This window comes from Petaurus breviceps, unplaced genomic scaffold (assembly GCF_028583685.1).
Source record: "Petaurus breviceps papuanus isolate PSGF00001 unplaced genomic scaffold, PetGlider_PUasm1.0 190, whole genome shotgun sequence".
In the NCBI taxonomy this organism is placed as follows: domain Eukaryota; kingdom Metazoa; phylum Chordata; class Mammalia; order Diprotodontia; family Petauridae; genus Petaurus; species Petaurus breviceps.
In genome coordinates, this window is record NW_027185810.1 from 3,429,766 (window position 1) to 3,453,216 (window position 23,451).

Below are 23,451 nucleotides of genomic sequence, written 5' to 3' on the forward strand. Positions count from 1 at the left end.
GCGTATGTCTTGTCAAGCTGGCTGGGCATCCACCTGAATGAGAAGAGGACGCAGCTTTGCCTGCCCCCATTGCAGGTGGGTGGGCCAGAGCCAGGACGTGGCAGGAATGCTAGGAGGTCTATTCATGAGCCCCACAGGATGGGAAAAAATAGAAAGTGATGGACATAGAGGCTGAAATAACATGAGGGAGTTAGGGCCTTTTCTCTTCACTGCTTTCTCGCCTCCCATCAGGCTCTGGATTCAGTTCCAGCTGCACTCAGGAAGCTAAGTAAATAGACGTTGTCGCTGCCAGAATGAAGAGTGGTTATTAGGGACACAGCTCCCATAGTCCTTAGGCACACACTTTTAAGTGACAGTCCTAGCCTTGAAGCTTTATAAATAGCAGAGAGGGTGTTGGATTTGAAATCGGAGCACTTAGGTTCCACTTTCTGCTTTTACCCTGTACTTTGTGGCATAGGGATGGGACCTGTGGTTTCATCAGTGCAGAGAACTCATAAGAGAGAATATCCTTCTCCCAAGTCAGTTGGGCTCTTGTGCAGCTCAGTCTGAGAGAGTTAGCCAGGACTGCAATGTTGAAGTGACTTGTCCTGATAACACAGTGTGGGTGAGAGGCAGTACTTGAACCCAGGGGTTGGGCTTTGAGATCATCTCTCTGGGCACTCTATGGAGCTGTCGGTGTCACTGATCAAATTGCTTAACTTCTCTGGGCCTCCATTTCCTCGTCCCTAAGACCAGAGAGCTGGACAAGATAGATTTGGGGTCACTCTCAGTTCTAAATCGTATCTTGCATGTATTATTTTGATTTTAGGGCCCTGCAAAAGAAAAAACCATGAATTCTGCTTATGCTGCTCATAGAGCTAATGAGTCAAATGATCTAGAAATAAATTTAACACTTCTCCTTACACCCCAGTATCATCAGTCCTCTTTAACTGGATTGTAAGTAAGGGTTCAGATGTGAGCTGCCAGCCCTTCTATACCATGCAGTGCCCAAGTCAGCTGTTAACATTCGGGCAGCAAAACCATATTCTGTTCTATTATGAAGCAGCAACAGTTCTCATTTTATTGTTAATAAATTTTTCTTTTCCTCTTAGACTCCCCTGGAGAAGAATGCAGTGCTTTTGTAAATAGCCTCTCAGATCTTAAAACTACCTAAGACTTCATCCCATATCAAGTTGTTATCAAGTGTTAGAGAAATGTGTTAAAGGGGGAGCCATGTAGCCTGACAATGAGAAATAGGTGATGGTCTCAGAACCCCTGGGATACCTACTGATTGCTGTTTGTCGCTCAGTAGAATAAGAATATTTTGGTCATTGAGGGCTACGCTGCAACACTGGTATGTTTGCAAAAGCTGAGCAATGTGCTGATTAGTGAATATTTAACAAGTGGGAAGTTATTCCTGACAGAATGATATCCAGCCAGGAAAAATTAGATTTCTCCCCGAAGGGGTCTCTCATCTCCAAACTTGGAAGGTTTGTGTGTCCTTGACAGGCTCACCTAGAAGAACAGACCTTTTACTTTGAGCTCAGGGCTCAGTAAGGAGTCGGTGCTTGGCTCTCTTATCTGTGGCCCCCAGCAGACGATGAGTGCACACTGATCGAGTCAGGGACTTCACTGTTGGAGAAATGCTTTGCTCTGAGATGCCCCGCCTGGCGACGTGGCCCATTTCTGGCTTCTAGTTTGTACCATGATGCCCTGGTTGGGAAAATGATCAATGAAGACATCTTCCTCCTCACCTTCTCTTCCTCCCCATGAACACATTCACTTTCTGTTTGTCTATACTAGTCATGCACTAAAATGGGCATTGTGCCGGGGTGGACTCTGGGTTACTTTAGACAGGTCTGAGCCTCATCTGCAGAATGAAGGGGTCAGACATAGGAGTGCTCAGCCCAAAGGGTGATTCAGGGGGCTTTGAGAACCTTTTGGGGGATGCACAAGTTCAAAACTGCTTATTACATATTAGTTGCTAGCATGCTAAATATCAGTAAAGCCCATGTGAACTGAAGCTTGGGGGACAGGCAGGGGGAGGAGTCCTTCATTTTTGAGATTAAAAGGTTTGAGAACTTTCATTCAGGATCTGTGAGCCTGAGGCATCATCCCTGGCTTCCCAGGTGAGAGCAGATGGTGCTTTAAAGCACGTGGTAGGAAAATGGAACTCTGTGATCTGGGCTTTTTTCCTAGCTACTCTTTCTCCTCCTTCTGCCTCTCATCCGTCCATCTGTCCATCCATCTAGCTGTCTGTCTGTCTTATAGTCTCTGTACTCAAGAATCCTAAAGGGAGAATATAAATAACTAGATACATGCAAAGGCGTAGCTATGTGGTAAAGTGCATAGAGCACTGGGCCTAGAGTCAGGAAGACCTGAATTCAAATATAGCCTCAGACACTAACTGTGACTGTGGATGTGACACTTAACCCTACTTGGTTCAGTTTCCTCATCTGTAAGATGAGCTGGAGAAGGAAACGGTAAACCACTCCAGTGTCTTTGTCAAGAAAGCCCCAAATGGGTCAAGAACAGTCGAATACTTGAAACAAATGAACAGTAAAGACACACACACAAGCCTTAATAACAACAATAATGACAAGTGTGCGGTCTCATTTGTTCTTCACAATAAGCGGTTGGGCTTTGGGTTCTCTACAACCATTTTACATATGAGGATGAGGGAGATTCCTCAGTGGGGGAGGCAGCCTGCGGAGCTGGGGGATTTGGCCTGATGGAGGAAGAGGGTCCGGGAAGCTGAGGGCATTCCAGGTAGAGGAGAGACCAAAGAAACGAAGTGTCATGTTTGAGGAATAGCAGGTAGGCCAGTGATACTGGAGGTGGAGGGTGCGTGGGGGCATGTCGAGTGGTAAATTCAGCAGGAGATACTTTGTTCTCTTCCATTTCTGCCCCTTTTGCCTACTACCCAGAAATGGTTGAGAAGTCAGTACACATGTATTAAGTACAAGTACTCACTGTATGGCAGGCACTGTGCCAAGTGCTTGGGATAGAAATACAAAAAAAAAGAAAAGGAAAAGTCGGTGCCTTTAACAAGCCCTGAAGTCCAATGGGGGACGAAAACATGCCAAAGGGTGCAGAGGATGAAGGGCCAGGCTCCTGCTAGGGCACGGTGCGCAAGTCAGAGAACTCTCCAAGCTGTGCAGCCTGGTGAGCTCAGATGTCCCGGGCTGAGCTCCCTGCTTAAATGGAGGATTTGGAGTTTGTGACTCTGGGTGCAGAGAGGAGCAAGGTGCTGGGATTGTGCAGGATGATGAGGTTTTCCCAATAATGAGCTTCCTTGGGGCCTTTCATGGATTTGACACTTAGGGTAAGGGATTTTTGTGGGGCCCAAATAGCACCTCAGTCACACTGTATTTTTGGGTTAAGAGCAAAACCCTCCCAGTTCAGTTCAGAAAGCACTGATTGATTTTCTTCTCTCATCAGAGGCAGAGTGTTTATCATTTATGGCTGAAGATCTGAAGGGAAGCCACAAGAGTAGCTGGCAAAGGCAGTGGGCTGCATGTCCAAATAGGATGGGTCAGAATTGCTCAGCTTTTGGCTAAATTATAAGATTGGAAGCCTGAAATAGCCTCATTTGCATCTCTTTTGTTATTTTTTTTAAGGCATGCTCAGCAAAGGCGATAACCGCTTTGTCTCCTCTCTTTCTTGACTTAAAGAGCAAATGGTTAAAAATAAAACTTGAGGATATTCATCAAAGCCACTATCCCAGTATTTCTTGATTCAACCTGAGAGAGATGGATGTCTTCCTGGGAACATTTTGAAGCAAGCACTGGAAACATAAGCCCAGATTTTTACCAACCTCTTGGCACTGATTAAACTTTTATAAGCTTCTAATGTAACAAAACCCCAGAAAGATTGAAAAACTCCATAAGTAACAGGAGTCTGGCATGTCAGGCATCTGTGTTTTATTCCTAAAAAAAAGTGAGGGAAAGGAATGGATGTCATTTGATTTAATAAGAATTAAAGTGCCCTTGAACTGTTTAGAAGTAAGTTAAGATTGCTGATAACTTCCATAGTCCATAATTTGAATAGGCAGCTTGGTTCTAGCTCGTTATCCCTCTTCTGTGGTGTGGGATTCTTGGGGAAGGTAAGGAGAGGTTGTGGTCAGTCAGTCTCTCAGAGGTTAAAGCATTTGGTCACTGCCAAAGACAAGTTGAATGGTCATTTCCTTTAGATGGTCCTGCCACTCACTCATAAGTGGCTTCATCAGATTGGGATTATTTCATTAGGACAGGAAGAACAACATTGAACTGCAGTCGTCTAGGGTTAGGGACGGGTGGCAGAAATATTGTGACAATGATTGGTCTCATCTGCTTTAGCTTTCATAGTCTTCTGGTTTTGTTACATCAGATGAGATTTGTTGTAAAAGATTCTCCTTTATGAAGTCCAGCTTTGCTCCCAGATTCTAGTTCAGGGCCGTAATCATTGCAAGGCAATAGGTATAATCATTATTTCCTTTCCTGGTCTGTCATGTTCATGTCTGACTCTTCCTTCTTGGCAAAGAGACTAGAGTGGTTAGCCATTACTTTGTCCAGCTCATTTTACAGATGAGGAAAACAGGCAAGTGATGTGAAGTGATATGCCCAGGGTCACATAGCTAGTAAGTATCTGATGTTGGATTTGAACTCGGGTCTTCTTGACTCTGAGGCCAGTGCTCTATCCACTGGGCCCCCTGGCTGCCCTAGTTACATCCTTTACCGTTGTTCTTCCTTCCCTCCCTTCTTTTCCTTTCTTTCTTGAGCATTAAGTACTCTATTAGGCCCTGAGGGAGATGACAAGATAAATAAGAACTGGTCCCCTCTTATAAGAAGCTTATACATCTGTTCTGTAGCCTACCTCCAGATCTGTGTATGGACTCTTCTAGAAATGTTAAATTGACACATAGCTGTGGTCATGCCCGTTTTCTGTACAGAATATTGCCCAGAATGAGAGTTTGCTTTTACAGTGAACATTTATTAAGCACGTGCTCAGTTGTTGTACAGACACAACAGTAAAGCCGTTCCTGCTGAGATATAACATGTCTGCAGACAGGTAAATATGAGGTCATCAGAGGAGAGAGGAAGCCCATTAATAACTGGGAGAATGAGGAAAGGCTCCAGGTAGGAGGAAGCATGAGCGATAAGCTTGGGAGGAAGGAAGGGATTCTGAGAGCCTGGAGGGAAGTGGGTTGCATTGCAGAGGAGGACACAACTTGTGGAAAGAGTGAGAGGGAGGAGATGCCGCATCCGAGGTAGACACAAGTTGTCCATTTGGCTTAGTGCTGGAGGTGGGGGATGATCGGACGAGTGGAGAGAAGTGGGAACCCAGGGACACAGGTTGTGGAGTGAAAATGGGGAAGACCTAGAGACTGATGAGAATTTTGGAGAAAAGGTAGATTTCAGCTGGAGATGGGAGAAGACAGTGAGTTCTCTTTTGGATTTGTTTCATTTGAGATATATGTAGACCATCTGCTTCAAAGGTCCAGTGGGCAGTTGGCTATTTAAGGGTAGAATTCAGAAGAGAAACTAGGGTTGGATATATATATTTATTTGGGAATCTCAAATAAAGAATTCATGGGAGGAAGAGCTCTCTCAAAGATCATATTTTTTAAAACAAATGAAAGTGAGAGTCCTAGACATAGACTTGTAGAATAATTGTTTCATGATTAGAGAGTTGGAAAGGGATGGTGATCCAGCAAAAGGACTGAGAGATCAGATGGATAGGACAAGGACCAGAAGGAAAATAGTATCAAGGAAGTCAAGGTAAAGAAGAATGGAGAGTCTGACGTTCTGAAAAGCCTCAAAGCTTAAGCTGGGATAAGGCAGCAAAGGGGGCCTTTAGATGATCAGCTGAGTGATCATTGGTGATCTTGGATGGAGTGGTTTCTGTCAACTAGTGGAATTGGAAGCCAGATTGTGAAGGGGGGTCAGGACATTAGAAGTTTATTAGTGTGGATGTTCTTTTCTAAGGTGAATTTTTCTAAGAATTTGACTGTGAAAGGAGGGGAAAAAATATAGGATGATAATTTGATAGGATCAAGGGGAAGGTGTTTAAGGATAGAACAAACCTGGAAATGTTTTAGGCAGTGGGGAAGGAATGTATTTGTAGTGAACTTTGTTAGTATAGTCGTATGACTGACTCCAGTGACATTCAGCAGTGCATGTGCGCGCGCGCACACACACACACACACACACACACACACACACACACACAGAGTTGAAGATAGAGGAGAGGGGAGGTTAATAGCAGACTCAGAATTGGGTGTTTTGGCAAAACATAAACCAAGTCACATTGCTGCCCTGTTGGAAGAGCTGTGGATTGGTCTTAGCCGTTCTGGAGAAACAATTTGGAACTGTGCTCCCAAAGTTACTAAACTGCGTACCTTTTGACCCTATCATACCAGTCCTCAAGAGGGAAGCACCCTCCAGGTACAGTAATATTTATATCAGTTCTTTGTGATTGCAAAGAACTAGAAAGTAATGATGTGCCATATAATAGGTGCTTAATAAAATTTTTGTTTCCTTTCTGCTATCTTTTGGGGAATGACTGAACAAATTGTGGCATAGAGATGTAATGGAATATTACTGCAAAAACTGAAGGAATGATTTCAGAAAAACCTAGGAAGACTTGTATGCATTGATGCACAGGGAGTAGAACCAGGAAGACTTAACCTTGATGTTATGTAAAATAAACAATTTTGAAGGAATTATAATTTCTGATCAATGCAAGATCAGTGATTCCTTAGGACCAATTATCATACAAGCCACTGTAGCACCAACACAATATTCACAGTACCAGTGGTGACTATAAATATACTGGCATAGTTCTCAATCACAAAATATAAAAGACTTTTCATTATAAAAGACAGAAGCAAAAACATTTATTCAGACACCAGAAAACTGAATCCCCAAACCAGAAAGCTGAATCCATCATAGTAGCAAAGCAGTTAATACACCATAGCACAGCATGAAGTCACACCATCCTTTGGCATTTACACAAACACTCACAAGACTAGCTGTCTGCTTGTCTGTCATCCTCTCTCTCCCACCATCTAGCTGCTCTGACTCCCAGCTTCCTGTGGGCTCTGCTCCACCCTTCAGCAAAACACCTACCACAGGTGTTTTCAGCCGGTTAAGGGGGGGTAGGGAAGATCTTTACATTCCCATTACCATTAGAGCTACCCATCTCCTGACAGAGAGATGACAAACTAATATCCAAAATTGCACAAGTATTTTGGACATAACCTATATGGGGATTTGATTTGCTTGACTTTTTATTTGTTAGAAGGGTTTTGTGTCATGTCTCCTTTCCTCTCTCCTTCCCCCCACCCCCATTGGAGGAATGTGAGAAAAAGAAAAAAAATGCTTAACTGATGAATTATTGAATAAAGATTGTAAAGTGAGGCCATGAGGCCAGAGTAGGGCTTTTTATTTATATATATACATATACATATACACACTTTCGGAGTCAAGAGATGATCCTGGGTAAGATGATAGATTTATTAGAAGTAAGGCTGAGGGAGGCTTGAAAAAACAGGAAGGAAAAAGAGAGGGGACTTCTGGAGTTCAGGGTCCTGGATGTAGTATAATGGTTGAGTGACAGTGAGATTTAAGGTATGCAGATCTGTTGGATTATTTTGGTTCATCCTGTGTTTGAAGACAGCCAGTGACGACGTGGGTTGTGTGACTTCATGGCTGCTGGAGCCAATTGTTCTCATCTGCCCAGTCCACATCTTTGGGGTGGACGTCGCCCTAACTCCCCAGGGGGTCTGAGGCCTGTCTGCAAGGCGATCTGCCAGGTCTGGCCACTGTACATGATGCACCTTCTGGGAGCCACAGATAAGAGTTGGGTGACTTGTTGGACAGCAGAGGGGATGAGCAGCCCTTGCCCCAGAGGTGCTAGCCCTCCCTGAACTCCTCATACTGCTTCCATCCCTGTGGATGGCTGAGGTGGAGTAAAGCTATGGGAGGTGGGGATGCTGATGAGCTGAGAGGCTTTGGTATCTCACTAACAAGTCTATGAGAGTATGTAGGTAGACAGGTATACTCTGTGTTAGCCTAGTATGAAGGTAGGCATGGGAGCAGAGGGGAAGACTCGAGCCAGGTTCTGAATTCCATGAGGAAAGATGGGAGATAATTTGTGTGCTGGTGGACAGCAGCAGCCAGGAACTGGACTGGGTGATAAGGACCCATCAAAGTAAAAACACCAAATGAGGAAAGGTTGTTGAGGCATGGTGGCAAAGGGACAGGTGTGGAAATTGAACTTATCAGCAATGTCAGCCTATCTTTTTTTCCTCTAGACACTAAGAAGCCAGCAGTGGGAGAAGTAGGGAGATTTCATTTTTCATCTTAGTTGGTAAATACCTTCTTGTTCTGGTCTCAGGGACCTGACCAGATAGGAGGTACATCCCGAAGGTGAAGTACGTGTCCCTTAGATAAGGTCTTGCCACAGTAAGAGGCCTAGTATCTGGATATTACCTAGTTAGAGTTAAGAATTTATTGTTTTTCTTGGGGATAGGAGAGGTAGAGATGGCATCACACCTATGTAACTACAGTGTGTCTTCACTATACCTGGGAGGACAGAAAGACTTCAAAATCAGCCCCTGGGATTGGAGCTTGCGTCTTCCAGGTTTCATGATAATGAAGGAAGAAGTGAGTGTGTAGGGAATGACCTTGGCATCCTCGAGGCCTGCATCTGCAGGGGTGTTCAGGCACTCAGAGGACATAGGTCAGAGGAAGCTTCACCTCTACATATGGCTGACCCCGACCAGGGCATCCTTTCCCATGACAATCTGGTAACAGGGAAGGAGAACAGAGTCATTTTAGATAAGTTAGAGACCATCACACCACATTCCAAGGGTCCCTGAAACCATCCTGCTGACTCAGAGCTAGCTTTTGACTCTTAGAAATTAACTTACAGTAACCAGTCCTACATTTGTGTTGCTAGTGCTTAATGACTATTGATTGAATTCCCCTTTGACCCTTCTCTTTAGCAAAATCTGTTTGAAATATTAGATTGATCCTGCCAATGGCTGCCTCTCAGTGCATGAGAGAGGACATTAGTTTGGTTCACTCCATTGCCTTTATCCTTCTGGGTGAAAGGTGGTGAGAGCACAGTTGATGTGTGTGAGGTTTGGCAAAGTGTTTTGTGGGCCATCTCTGAGTAACCAAGTGAGGTAGCTAGCCCTAAATTTATGATTGTTTTGGAGGCTTCTAATTCTGTGAATTGGTGTTTAGATGTTGCTGGTTTGACCAGCTGTGTAAACCTAGCCATCCAGTAAAAATGACTTCGTGTAAGCTAAGAAGATTCATCTTCCTTTGTTTCAACTTTAAAATGACTATTGTGAAGAAGACTGAGCCAAAGGCTGGTCTTGATTCCTAAGCCTAACATTTGTCACATAGACTACTCCTCATCTTAACATACATAGGTTTTGGCTGCAGTGTCTCACAACTCAGTCCCAGATCAACCAGAATGAGTTAGTGTCATGTAGTGCTTTGGGCTGTCCTTTTGCCTTTATTCAAGTGTTCAGACAGGATTGCCATCCATTTTTAAGGTAAACATTGAGTCATGTAGCTTTGTTTGTCATGCTTTGACTAAAGGATAGGCAGCCTTGAAGTCAGTAATGTCTCTGCCCTCTAACTTGGCTACCTTCCTTCCTGGTGAGGCATTTCAATGTTCCTTTCTGCCTTTCTCTGGCAAGTCTTCCCATCAGTTTCTGTTTGGGAGTTGTGCCACATGTTTGGTTGGTCTCCTCTGGCATCAGCCTTTCTGGGGGGACTCTCCCTCCTGGTGGGGCCCACCCACCTGGAGGCCACACCCACTGCCTTTGCTGCCTGAGTGCTGTTAGGCCCAGGAAGCAAGGGAAAGGGACAGGATTTTCCCAGCTATGTTAATTTCCTCCTCTCCTTTTCCTCCCAAACAGGAACAAATTATCAGTCTGGTCAATCAGATTTGTGGGAAGGTATCTGGGAAAAATGGCAGCATTGAGAACTGTATCAGCAAGCCTACACCAAAAAGAGGACCCCGCAAGAGAGCGACAGTGGATGTGCCATCATCTAGGCTTTCACCCTCCAGTTCATCCAAAAGTGCTTCAAACTCATCATGAAGATGCCAACACTCATTGTCGATTTATATATATTTTTTTGTAATTATTATATCCTAGTTTGGAGTACTTGCTGTAGAATACAAGCTGTCTTTGCACTAGCTCTAAAGAAGATTTTCTTCTGGTTTTAGAGAACTAATTTTGTTTTAGCATTAAATTGTTGAAATTTTTTTTGTACTTAGGATAGTTAGATACGGCAGTTGGATTTTTGGAAACGGCCGTATATTCACTGTTTTAAAACCCTTGAGGGGCTGAGATATTAATTTGTATCACCCCTTTGGCTAAGCAAAAGCCTTTATTTGTTTTTGTTTTTTTGTTGTTGGATTGGTTTGTTTTTTGGGGTTTTTTTTTTTGGTGGGGTTTGTGTTTTTTTTCTGGGGGATTTTGTTTTTTTTTTTTGTTTGTTTTAATTTTTTTTCATAACTGTGGGTAAAAAAGACTTTTAACCCATTTTTAATAGGTTGAAGTTTGATGTATTTTATAATTTGTTCTCCAGTCATGTGAGCAGATTTTCTAGAGAGAAAGGGGATAGGAGACAACAAAAACTTGAAAGAAGTTGCTTTACTTTGGCTGTCTTTTTTTCTGTCGTGTGCGAGATGAGTTTTGTCATTTTTTTATTTGGATGATGCCCATTCTTTTTCTTTGGGAGGTTATGGCAGCTGAAGGTGGACTTTATTTCCTAACCATAGGCAAAATGATGAGATTTGGAGTGACGAGGTTCTTTTACCAGCACATCACTATGCATCTGTTTAAGGGAAAAAAAAAAAAGAGGGAGAGAGAGAGAGAGAAGAAAGACTGCCTACCTTGGAGGGGTCATGTGAGGGAAAACTGTGCCTGATTTCATTAGGAAATCCATTCTGTTATTTTTTTGGTGCTGTTGGCTACTTTATCAAAAAAAAAAAAAAAAAAAAAAAAAAAAAAAACCCCCAACCCTTCAAAAGCATCCTAAAAAAAAAAAAAAAAAAAGGAAAAAAAAACGATTGAAGCCCTAAGTGCTTCCTTGTCATAGACGTGCAATCTTTCTGACATTCCATTTCATCCCCCGGCTGTGGTTGTTTCACATCTTTACACAAGTCAGCATTAACCCTTTCCTTTCTGAGTTGGTTTCATCTCTGTGATCACATTTAGAGCCACTAGGAGGCCTGCATAGTTGTTTTTGAATGTGAAAATGCATCTGCGCTCATCCTGTCTGTTTTTTTTCCTGTATGTTGTAACAAAACAGAACAAAACACACACACATACACACACACACAAAACACAAACACACACAAGAAATCCCATCCCTTTTTGTACATATGCCTGTAAATTGTTTTAAATACTTGAGCCTTTTTTCTTGGTGGGGAGGGTGGGAAGGGCGGCAAAGGGACAAGATGAAGAAAAGCCTTACGTTTCCGTTTCTTCATCGGTTGGATTGGACTGGATGCTTACAGGGTTTTTCTTGTAACATTTATATAAGTGCTGCTTACGTCACTGAACAACAACGAAAAATCATCATGGAGTAGCTGTCGCCCTCTGCTGGTTGTGTGTACAGTCTGTGTGGAATAAAGAAGGGAAACTTTTCACAAGCTGTCCTCTGTTTCATAATTGAGTTCAACAAGACCGTAGCTACCCACCTCACACTGAGCTTGTCAGTGGGGACTTGTCAGGGAAGTCCTAGAATACAATTTGTTGGTTGTTGTTGCAGAAGACTGAACTGTTTTTGGAATATTGAACAATAACATAAACAAGTTGAGTGTTTTCCAATGTGGTTGTCCGGTTTTTATGGCCTTGCTGTGTACTTTTCCCCTCTTTTTGACAGTAAACTTCTGACTATGGCTTACAGTTGGACATTTAATTTATTAGCGCTGCTCTGCTCTCTTTCCTTGGAAGGAAAGACTTCATTGTTGTTTATTGCCAGTTTTTTTTTGTTTACTTTTCAGGTTTGTACTACAAGGTTTAATAATAAAAACAGTTTTTTGGACATTTGTCTGTCTTGTGGAAGATGAGTGAGTGGAGCGAGCTCTTTTCCTGCCTCACAGAGGGCACTGTCTCCTCTCTGCCATTCTTGCCCCTCATGACCCATGGTAGAAAAATAGAAATTGTAGAGAAGAGAGCAGCCCTGTCTTTATTCTCCAGTCCCTGGCTGAGGTTTAAAATTCAGTCTTTTCACGTGGCCAGCGAGAGATGAAATGTGTGGTTCCCACTGTGAGCCACACTATCTAGAAGGCAGGCCTGGGGAGGGCTGTGTCATCTCCACCCCTCTCCTGCCGTCGCTCTTTGTTCTTGAATTCACTGCTTTGCCATTTGCCTGCCTTCCTTTCAGTAAGTCAGCTTCCCATCGTCCCACACACAACCTGTGAAGGCAGCAGAGGCACGAGCTGAGACGTTTACTTCTCTCAGGCCTAGGACCTCCGAGTTGAGTTCGAGGTTGGTAGCTGTACACCACCCCCCATCACCTTCAGTGCCAGTTACTTTTCCTCCACTTTTTTTTCCTTGCTGAAGAAGTTAAGGAGATTGCGGGGGGGGGGCATACGAGGATGGGAGGCAGGGGTACTTTGGTTTTAGGTTCGTGTCTGCTCCTGTGGGCCTAATAGTACTATGTTAAAAGCAGACCTCGTACCCTTGTACAGAATGTACAAGAATTGTACAGAATGGTTTGGGTGAGTGTCAAATCCATTCTATTTTGAGCTGATAGCCATCTTATTGAGTAATTGGTAAAGTAAAATTCCCTCTAGGGTAGCATGGCTGACACCTGCATTTTGGCGGTTCCCTTAAATTGGCAAGTAATTTAGGTGCCACCCACTTTCAAAGTATAGGCTTTTCAGGCTCACCAAAAGGAAATATATTTTTTAAGACCTTGTATGTTTGGAATTATTTCTAATGTATAACAAATACACAGAAAAAAGGACTACGCTTCAGAATTTATTTGCTGTACAAAGTTTAATAATGCTCAAAGTTCTTAAATTCTGTTAGAGAAAACTGTGCTTTTAGGCAACTCCCACTCATTATTGGCAATTTTATAAAAGTCTAGTATCCCCATAAAACAAATTACTTCAGGCAGGCTATCTGGTCAAAACTTGAGCCGTCTTCATTGAAAATACTGTGTAGTCAAAGAACGAAGGCCAGGTTTCATGGAGTTTAAGAGTCACTTTCATCACTGACATCTGACCTGGCCTTTATAGTTGCCAGAGCAGTGTCCACTTGGACTTCTTCCTCATCAGACTGGACAACAGGGGACTCTCCACTTTCACTGTTCTCCTGGGTGGCAGAGTCAGTGCAGACTGAGGATAAGGAAGACAGTTTGCTTCGAGATGCAGGATAGTTGGGAACCTCAAGGCTTATTTCATTCTGACAGGTACTGGAATCAGGCCCTGCAAAAAAGAGCAGCAGAAGAAAAGGTAACTTAAATTCACCAGAGGGAAAGTGCTGCTGCCTATGTGCTGGGAGCTTTTCTTCCTGGAGTGTCCTGGGCTATCAGCTGGCTCATTACCTGTCACGTGGGTCTGGTCACTCCTGACCATTGTCAATGCTGTCCTCACCTCTAGTCACTGCTGGGCACCTGGTTGTGATAGACATTTGCAATACTAACAACTCAAGTGTGTGTCATGTTTCAAAGTCTGGCCTTTATAATATATGTAATGGTTATAATTATGATTATATTCTATTATCTCATTGGATCTTTAACAGCCCTGTGCTATAGGTAATAGAAGTGTTTTCCAAGTAAGTAAACTAAAGGTCAGAGCTGAAGTATTTGTTATTGGCCACACAGCAAATAAGTGTCCAGGTCTTTTGGACTCTAGCACTCTACCACAAAGAATACTCAGCCTGCCTTGGAAAAAAACAAAAAATAAATCCCTTAAATGTTCTTTTTTATTATGAACTTAAGACAAATGTCAGCCATTTTTTTCCCTACAGCTTTGAGTAAAAAGTTGTCATGTGCCACCCAACAAGTTAGTGATGGCCAAAGAAACAGAAACACGGGACTCTGGGAATCCAAAAAGATCTGCAGTCTTGAAAAGGATGATGTGCTCTGGCCCCTTAGAGGACCTCTTCATAAAAATGGAATGTTCATTATATTTTTTCAAGTCCCTTTCTCAGCTTGTATCCCAGGTACTAATAACCTTCAGCCCAAGCAAAGAACACTCGTTTTTAGATCACACTCAGGAATGAATGGTTCAACACCAATGTACATGAGTGTTAAAAATGTGTCATGTTAAATAAAGAATGCGTGTACCTATAGGCATAGACCTGATGGGGTGGGAGGAGATCTGCTATCTTTGCCTTCATTTCCTGGTTTAACATGGGAAACTAGAATCAGTTCTGGTGCCCACATCTTCTCATGGACAAGAACAAGTGGTGGAACCTGCTAAAATGAAGCTGAAAATGCTAAGCCATCATCAGGTAGGTTAGTGCCGTCCAGCTCCACTATCTCACAGACTGGGGGAAGGGTTGGAGCTAAAATGAGGGTGTTAAACAATGACTTGAGCTCTCTTCTAATATGAGAAATCTAGACAGGGAGGTAACTCCCACCACTTACCTGGCTGCTGTTTTTTAAGCAGCAGCAATGAACGCCAGATTTCATAAGTGGATTTGGGGGAAAAAAGTAGGCACTTCTTCAGCAGAATGATAGTAAAGGGAGACCCAGTATAATAGAATGGATCCTCCAATCCAGTGCTTTTAGGATGTGGATATGGGTTCCTAGTCTAGGCTTTGGGATTTACTAAACTGTGTGACTCCCTCTATAGGTTAGACTCTCTGCAAAGTAAGCAAGCTGTATTCTGGCTCTAAGGATAACTGAAAACCCACCCGGCTTTGCTGCCTTAATCGTTAAAAAAAGGGTGCATATGAACTTGAGTGTCATGAATATCACGCTGCTGACCATGGTCTGGCTGGACACTAATCTCAATATAATATCCTACTTGGGGAGCCTGCTTGGTCTTTACGCATATAAGAATAGCTAAACAGCTGTTGTGGTGTCCCATGGCTGGTTGGGGTCAGTCTCTATTCCCGACTTAAGCTCTAGCTTCATAAATAGCTCATTGGAAAAGTTAAAAGTTTTTGCTTTTTCACCTCAAAATTTTAGCTGTTTTAAAATGTTAATTGTGTAGACTGTTAACAGTTTCAAGGAGGCTCTGAGAGGTGGTTGCTGTGGAGTGCTGGGTACTTGCGTTTAAAAAAAAAAATGTACCCAACCTCTAGAAACCTGACTTGCAGATACCTGTGCTTTACACACAACTGCTCAAGAAGCTATGGGGACACCTTGAGACAGCAAGTGAGCATGGGTGTGTGTGTCTCTGTCTCTCTGTGTGCATGAAGGGAAGCCCTTGAGAGAACAGCCTCCAAATGACCTCCCCCAAACTATGAAGAAATAATCCATTGAGAAAAGAGAGGAAGGTGAACAAAGGATTGTTCTCAGCAGTCTCACTTGCCCTCTAAGACACCTATTCCTTTGGGAGAAGAATGCCATTTACACATTACAACCAATTAGCCCAATAGTTTTGGGACAACTGCAAAGGGTAACTGGTTTCTAAGCCAATCCAAACTCACCTTATTGTACTAAAGCCAAAGCAAAGCCCAAATTGTAAACTGGCATCTTAAAAATGGAAAATGAACAAAAACAGCTTTTTGAAGAAAAAATATGCATGCCAACAATGAGACTGATCCAGTTTCATTTGGGTGGGGAATGAATGCCCTCCATCCAGGTCTCCAATGTCTGGCTCCTACCTAGTCCTGGAGAGAGCACACTGTCTTCTCCTCCTGAGCTCAGAAAGACATCGAGGGCCTCCTGATCAGACACATCCATCAGGTCCATCTGTTCCAGCAGATCCACATTCACTTCCATGGAAGACATGCTGCCTATGGGCTCTGCAAACAAACAATGAAAATGAAGCACAGTGACTGAAGAGAACACTTAAAGCCATGTACAAGGTCACTGTTGGCTACAGACCTAGAGTTTGTGCTGCATTAGCCTTACCTGAAAGCAAGGCAGCTGCAAAGAAACAACCTGCTCCACAAATCAGCCCCCAAAGGGCAGTCCTTGTTACTGGTCACCTTTCAAAGAAGAATCTCATCTGCTTATGCTGAACCAATTTGGTTTTTAATTCAATTCAATGAAATAAAATATTCATGTTTTGTCGATTTGCAGCTGGAGGCTAAGTCTGTACTCAATTTCTGCCAGGCCAGGAAGTACTGGAGAGCCATATGCAGAGAACACGTCTCCTGTCCTTTGGCAGAAGGGTTGCATCAGCAGGCCTTTACATCAGCCAGTCTCTCTTCTACCATTTCAGATAAAATTTGACTTGGAACAGTCCTTGTCAAAATGGCCAGCTAATGACAACACAGGGATCCCGTAGTACAAAAACAGCAGGAAGTCCCAGCTAAGTTACAGGTGCTCTTTCTGGAGCCAGGAAGCTGTCAAGTTCTCAGCACAAAACAAGGCGCAGATCCAGGGAATTCTCAGTAAGGGGTTCTGTTTGTTTTTTTAAATGTGGGACACTCTGGGCCAAGAAGAACCTCCTCATTCTCTCTAGATTGGAGCAGGATCTCTGGTCATATTCTCATCTCTTCAACCTTCACAAGTATGTTTAGGATTTTCTTAGATAGTAATTACATAAAAGAACCTAGTTTCCAATTCTAACATCCCTCTGGTTTGGCTTCCTGTGGTTAAATCAGAAAATAATGAAGCTTAGCAAGGAGTCTTGACAATGGACTCTGAAGGTAAACCTGGGATCTGTGAACTTGTATTTAAAAAATGCATATTTTGGCAACTTAGAATTATTGTATTCTGTGTATTTTTATGCATTTAAAAATGTTATTCTGAGGAGGGGGCCATGAGACACAAAAAGGTTAGGAAGTGCTGGCTTCAGCAATAGCCCTTTGACAACCAAGACAACAGCCTAGCAAACGACCACCTTCCCTCCCAAATCCCTAGGAACTGGGTCCCTTCATTTGTGCCAAGGCATAGGAAACGGGAGAAGCGCCCCCTCTGGACCTGAGGATCCAACTATGCTGAAAAGCATATTCAGAGGAGATTGGAAGAAGTTTAAATCTAGTTCTGAGAAAGATCTAGCTCTCAGAAGAGCACAGTGAATATTCACAGTGACACATCACTCCAGGGCCATGTATTATTAATTATTTAAAATATGATTTTTATGAGGATTGAACACTTTGAGGTGGTATACCAAGTGCACTTTGGGCCAGAATCTGACAAAACAGCAGCAAATTCATTAGTGAGGTTTACATGTCTGTCATCAGCCCTCACCATCTCACTTATTTAAGGTCTAATTTACTACAATTATCACTGCCTACCAAGTAAATGATTTTGCTTCATTAGTGTGTGTTAATTGTAATTTTAAAAAGTCATTTAAAGTAGGGGCTCAACCTCATTGACAGTCTTTACTAGAAAAATCTCTTCAGAACTATAAATGCACCTTTTAATTTTTCCTCTTTTTTCTTTCTTCATTGCTTTGGGCCTGTGATCCCCTTGGTAAAGGAAATCCCCTCTACCCATACAACTGAGCAGCAGTCCTGCACATTAAAGCCTTGGGGAGTGCTCTGAGATGCACTGAGAGGTTGTGACTTGCTTACAATGACCCCAGACAAAAGCACCAGTCTCGGAGTTGGGAAAACCTGGGTTCGAGCTCCATAGCTGGAGCATGTCCAGATGCAGAACAGTGACAACAAAGCAAACCCTGGATCATAGATTTCACTCGAAAGTATCTGTGGTCACCGAGCTCAACCCCCTCACTTTAAAGTTAGGCGACTTGTCTAAGCGTACGCAAATAAGTCCTAATGGACTAATCCTCGTTCCTTACATTTATACCAGCTGACCATTCTTGGCTCTCCAGTTTTCCTTCCCTAATATGGTAATAACAATAAATAAGTTATTAACAGCATAGGAGTGGAAATCAATTCTATACCTTAAATAATTAAAGCAAAACAAAATGATTCATGGTTGCTTCCTTTGCTCTGCCCTCATGCCAAGGCCAAGCCTATCCCCTCCTCTATTTTTTGCAGTATGTCCCTCTGTTGATTTCTGGCTCCATCCCTACGGACACGCCAAGCTCTTCTCTAACCTGAAAGAACACTCAGTTGCTCTCATTGCTTCTCAGGTGCTGCTTTTCCGATGTCTCTCTACCCTTTCACAGTCAAAATACCAGGGAAGAACAGGCACTTCTGTGATCCTCCCACTCTCACTCCTCGGAGCCTCTGAATCTGGCCTGTAACCCCACTCGCTAGGAGGGCTCCCCTTCCTCCATCCCGATCCTCTGCTTCACCGCAGCACTGATGCCGCTGACCATCTCCTCCTGGGGCATTCTCTGCCTGGGTTTTCATGGTCCCCTTCTCTCCTAGCTGCCCCTCAGGAAGGTATCATCCTTGCCCCATTCCCTATGTGGTGGTGTCCTCCATAGCTCTGCCTTGTGCCCTCTTTCTCCTGGTGACCTCCAGCTCTCAGAGGTTCTAACTCTGGGGAACCCAACCTAAATCTCCAGCCTCTGTTTCTCCATGGAACTAAAGCCCTGACTGCCAGACCTCTCAAACTCCACATATTCAAGATGGAGCTCATCATCTTCCCTCGCAAAACCCCTCCCTTTTGCCCTGTTACCTACTGTCAAAGGCACTCTTCAGTTACAACCTACAGGTTGTCATTGACTTCACTCTCCCTTAATCCCCCTATCCAGTCAGCTGCCAAGTCCTGTTGATTCTTTTCTCCACAATACACCTTGCATTCCTCTCCTCTCCAAGTACACCACAACAAAGATGACTCTAGTCTGAGACCTCATCTCCTTTCATGTGGACATCTGCAATAGCCTCCCAATTGGACTCCTTGTATTGTAGCAAACTTGCTGCTCCCCAAACATGGCCAATGTCATAAAGCTGTCCTGGGTCATCGTTTCTTTTTCCTCTGTTTCCTACTATTTTACTTGATGGTCTTATTAGCACCCCCAGTTTCAATGGTCACCTCCATGTGGAAGACTCCCTAACCCCCAGTCTCTCCTCTCCAGTTGCCCGTTAGACACCCTATAAAAATCTTAAGCTCTTGAACTTCCCCCTCAAATCCTGCTTTTAACTCTCCAGTCACCCAGGCTCCTAACCCAGATGTTACCCTGAACACCTCACTCTCATACATGCACCCTTTTCTTCTCTCACCCAATAACCACCCACATGCAGGCCCTCATCACCTCCTATTGCAACAGCCTGCTGGTTGCTGTCCCTGCTGCGTATGATAAGTAGGGAACAAGGATTAGTCCATTAGTCTCTCCCTACTCCAATCCATCCTGCATTTAGCTGTCAAATTGTTCTTTCTTAAACAATGGTCAATCTTTCACCTCAACACCCCTTCCCTGCCCCCCAATTCAGTTTACCCCAGTGACTCCCTATCACTGCCAGAATCAAATGCAAAATCCAGTGTTTGGCTTTTAAAGACCATCATGACTTGCATATACTCTAGGATGCAGTGACAGTGACTTCTGATCCTCATATATGACACTACAGCTCCAAATGCCTGGAACTCTCTCCCTCCTCACCTCTGCCTCTCAGGCTTCTTGGCTTCCTGCAATCCTCAGTTAAAGTCCCACCTTCTGCAAGAAGCATTTCCCAGTCCTCCTTAATCTTAGTGTGTTCCTTGTGCATGTATGTATTTTGTATATAGTTGGTTGCATACCATCTCTGCCATCATACCATCTTACAATCTGGAGATTGTAAGCTCCTTGAGGGCAGGGAGTATTTTCTGCCTTTCTTTGTAACCCTAGCCCTTAACACATTCCCTGGCATACTGTAAGCAGTTACTAAGTTTCAGTGGATGTGGCCTTTCCAAATGGCCTGGCTCCCATGCTCCCAACCCCCTCTCCTCTTCACTCCTGTTTTTTGGAATCCCCATCTCTATTTCAGGCTCAGGGAAAGTGCCACCTCTTACACATGCCTCTTCTTAATGCCTCAGCTATCCACCCTCTCTGAAAATTAATTCATATGTATACTGGATTCACTTTTATCTATATTTTTTTTTTCCTAGCAAAATGTAAACTCTCTGAGAGCATGGGTTATTTCTCATCTCATTTATCTTTTCTAATACTGTATCTGGCACACAAACACTCAATAAGTAAGTGTTGAATAATGACCTGAATGGTTTAAAGAAAGCAAATTAAGTACTTTGCAAAAAGTTATTTAAGAAAATCACTGGGGCAGCTAGGTGGCACAGTGAATAGAGCACTGGCCCTGGAGTCAGGAGGATCTGAGTTCAAATCCAGCCTCAGACACTTAACACAAAAACTAGCTTTGTGACCTTGGGCAAGTCACTTAACCCCAATTGCCCTACCTTCCCCCCTCTAAAAAGCAAAAATCCCAAAACATTACTAATCCAAAGGCACTCTGGAAATTCTCTAAATTGTACTATACAAATGCTCTAGAAACAGCGATCATTTTCATATTCTTTGATTTTAAATAAGAACTCAGTTATTCACCACAGCTACTACGCTCCACAACCATACAATTCTCACATTCTATGTATCATCTAACACATTAGCTTTTTTAGTAGATTGGGTTTATGAAATAAACACTTTTCATAAAAGCTATAATAATCCAGTAAAGTTAGGAAGATTTTTTTTTAAGTCCATTTGTTTTGTCATCCTTTAACATCGGGTCATCTTATTATATGAGTAACTTAACACCTTGCTTTCTATGACTTTCAATATTATGTATAAAACTAAAGTTATTGCAGCGTGGTATTATAGAAAAGAGCCCCTAAATGGGATGACTAGGTTTTAGTTCCACCTCAGCCTCCAAATTACTATATAATTTGTATAAATCACTGTATCTCTCTGAGTTCGAGTTTCATCATTTGCAAAATAAGGGAGTTGGATCACATGATCTCAGCTTTAAAATTAATAATGTCTATTTGTACTGAAATACCCTTATGTTAATTTAATCCAGCAATGTCTAACCTCAGTATATTCTTGTAACCTTCCTTACACACCAATTCTTTTGAAAGTCACACCTTTAGGAGTCAGTTTGAGTAAATGTTGGGATAATGGAATCAGAACAAGATTTGATCCCCTGGTCCTTGGAGTAGTTGTTCTTTATAACCAAAACACCCTATATTATGGGCTGGCTACAAAACACAAAGCAAGTACTTAGGAAAAGAACTGCGGCTTGGCTGGCTCTGCTCTTAAGTAACGGCCTTGTCTGGTTTTCCATCCCCTCAAATCTCCCTCTCACATGTCACCAAGTACCTCTGGGAGCAAGGCTGCTTTATCATTCCATGGACTGACCGGCCTAACTTCCGCTGTGACCCAAGTACAGCTTTAAGCCCTTTCCTTCTTTTCTCAGTAAATATAGAAGGTTCTAAAAATAGTCATCTTCTGAATAGAATTTTCCTAGCCTTGTCTCAATTTCAAAATGGGTGTGTGTGTGTGTGTGTGTGTGTGACAGAAATTCAGCCTACTTTTCACTTAATGGTATATGACTAAAATGTCTTGTTCAATATGGTGATATATTTCTGGATTATTCCTAATTAATTAAATTTCTTCACATTTAGCTTTGGAAATCTTCCCCAGGAAAGGGCAGCCTATACTGTCAAAATGAGGACATTTAAAGAATAGTTCTAAGCTAATTTTTTAAAGACTCATTTGTTCTTTCTGGCTGTTTCTCAATTAAGAATTGCCCTAGCCTAAAGATAAAATTTCACAGGCAGCTGGTGATATAGTAGACAGAGTTCTGGACCCAGAGTAAGGGAAAACCCGAGTTCAAATCTGGCCTCAGATACATAATAGCTATGTGATTTTGAGCAAGTCACTTTACTTTTGTTTGGCTCCATTTATTCAACTATAAAATAGGGATAGCAATAGCACCTACCTCCCGGGCTTGTTGTGAGGATCAAATGAGGTAATATTTGTAAACAGACTGGCACAGTACCTGGCACATAGTAGGCATTATATAAATGCTAGCTTTTTTTTTCCAGTTCTCCAAAAACCTCCCCCCACAAAATGTCATTCCTCCATGCTGAGATACATTAACCAATCCTATCTGACATTTGAGGAAATTATGCCAGAAACAGCTAGAACTGCCCAAAATCAAGCTTTTAAAAGCAACAATAACATACAGCTGGATTGTATAGAGTCGAGATATTTCCATTCTCCTTATTCTCTTCAGTCAGTTGTCACAGAACTGTTCATCAGAAGACTAAAAGTTTCTTTCGCTCAGATTCTGCATGTGTTCTGGTCTCTGATCGCTGGAGACACACACCTCCCTCTCACATGATCTAGATTCCTCTCCCCGCCCTCCCCCCTTGGCCAACACAACTATGCTCTCATCACATCTCTGAAAGAACCAGTCAGCCTCACCAAGGAAGTCTCTTAAGAACATTTAGAGCAGAACATAAGATGATCACAACGTGGTCAAAGAAGGGCAATGTGATTAAACCTGATTTTGGCAATGAGTGTCAGACACTCTCACAATGAATGTAACACTGTTTTGACATAGATTTTGCTAAACTTATGGTCAGAAAATGAGTTACATTCTTGATCCTTCCCTCCAAAAGTTTACTTCACTTATTTTACATGTGTATATTTTAAACACACTTCTGGTAATGTCTTCTCCTTAATACAATGTCAGGTCCTCAAGGTAGGGAGTTTCATTTTGGATCCTTGCATTCCTAATATCTAGCACAGTGCTGGTATTTAGTAAATTCTAGTTCACTGATCAGACATAATGAAGAATAAAGGACACCTTTGACATTTCACCAGTTGACCATGTAACAGGGACACGTAGTGTCCTGCTTGCGGAACACAATTTTCCTCAACATGAAAAAACACATTTGCTTTCCTGACTTCTGAATTTCAAAGCAAACTAATCTATGTACACAAAGGCTGCCTGCATGTTGCAGTGGCATCATTTAGCTTTTTGTGTGTTAGTACCAAACTATTTTTTTTTTATTAAAGCAATTGGGGTTAAGTAACTTGCTCAAGGTTACACAGCCAGTTATTTCTGGGTGTGGTTCTAAGTATTTGAGCCCGGATTTGATCCCTGGGTCATCCCGACACTGGAGCCGGTGCTCTTACTTGCTGAGCCACCTGGCTGCCCCTAAGCAATTGGGGTTAAGTAACTTGCTCAGGGTTACACAGCCAGGTGTTTCTGGGTGGGTAGTAGGTGTCTGAGCCCGGATTTGATCCACATGTCATCCCGACACTGGGGCCAGTGCTCTTACTCACTGTGCTACCTGGCCGCCCCTTAATACCAAATTATTAAAGTCATGCTAGCTTCCATGATGACTGTGCTCCCTTTACTTTCCTTCCTACATGAAGGGCCACTCTAGGCCACCATGAGACATGTACTCTGAATTGCTCTCCCAAGAGCCTTGACAGCCTTGCACTAATCTATACCCTCTTGCCTAGTTCCTC

At 42.8% G+C, this 23,451-nt stretch overlaps 2 protein-coding genes across 4 annotated transcripts in view; one reads left to right on the forward strand and one right to left on the reverse strand.

Moving 5' to 3' along the window:
• The window catches only part of JARID2 (jumonji and AT-rich interaction domain containing 2), a 334,505-nt gene extending 322,467 nt beyond the window's left edge, over window positions 1–12,038 (forward strand). The window contains exon 18 of the mRNA XM_069092440.1: window positions 9,899–12,038. Coding sequence (XP_068948541.1) covers window positions 9,899–10,081 — 183 coding nt within the window. The 3' untranslated portion in view covers window positions 10,082–12,038. The remainder of the gene's footprint in view (window positions 1–9,898) is intronic.
• Window positions 12,039–12,978: 940 nt separating this feature from the next.
• Window positions 12,979–23,451, reverse strand: part of DTNBP1 (dystrobrevin binding protein 1) — a 187,768-nt gene continuing 177,295 nt past the window's right edge. For all 3 annotated transcript variants that reach the window (XM_069092444.1, XM_069092443.1, XM_069092441.1), the window contains 2 exons: window positions 15,782–15,922; window positions 12,979–13,428 (listed from right to left, as the gene is read on the reverse strand). In XM_069092444.1, coding sequence (XP_068948545.1) covers window positions 13,196–13,428; window positions 15,782–15,922 — 374 coding nt within the window. In that variant the 3' untranslated portion in view covers window positions 12,979–13,195. The remainder of the gene's footprint in view (window positions 13,429–15,781; window positions 15,923–23,451) is intronic.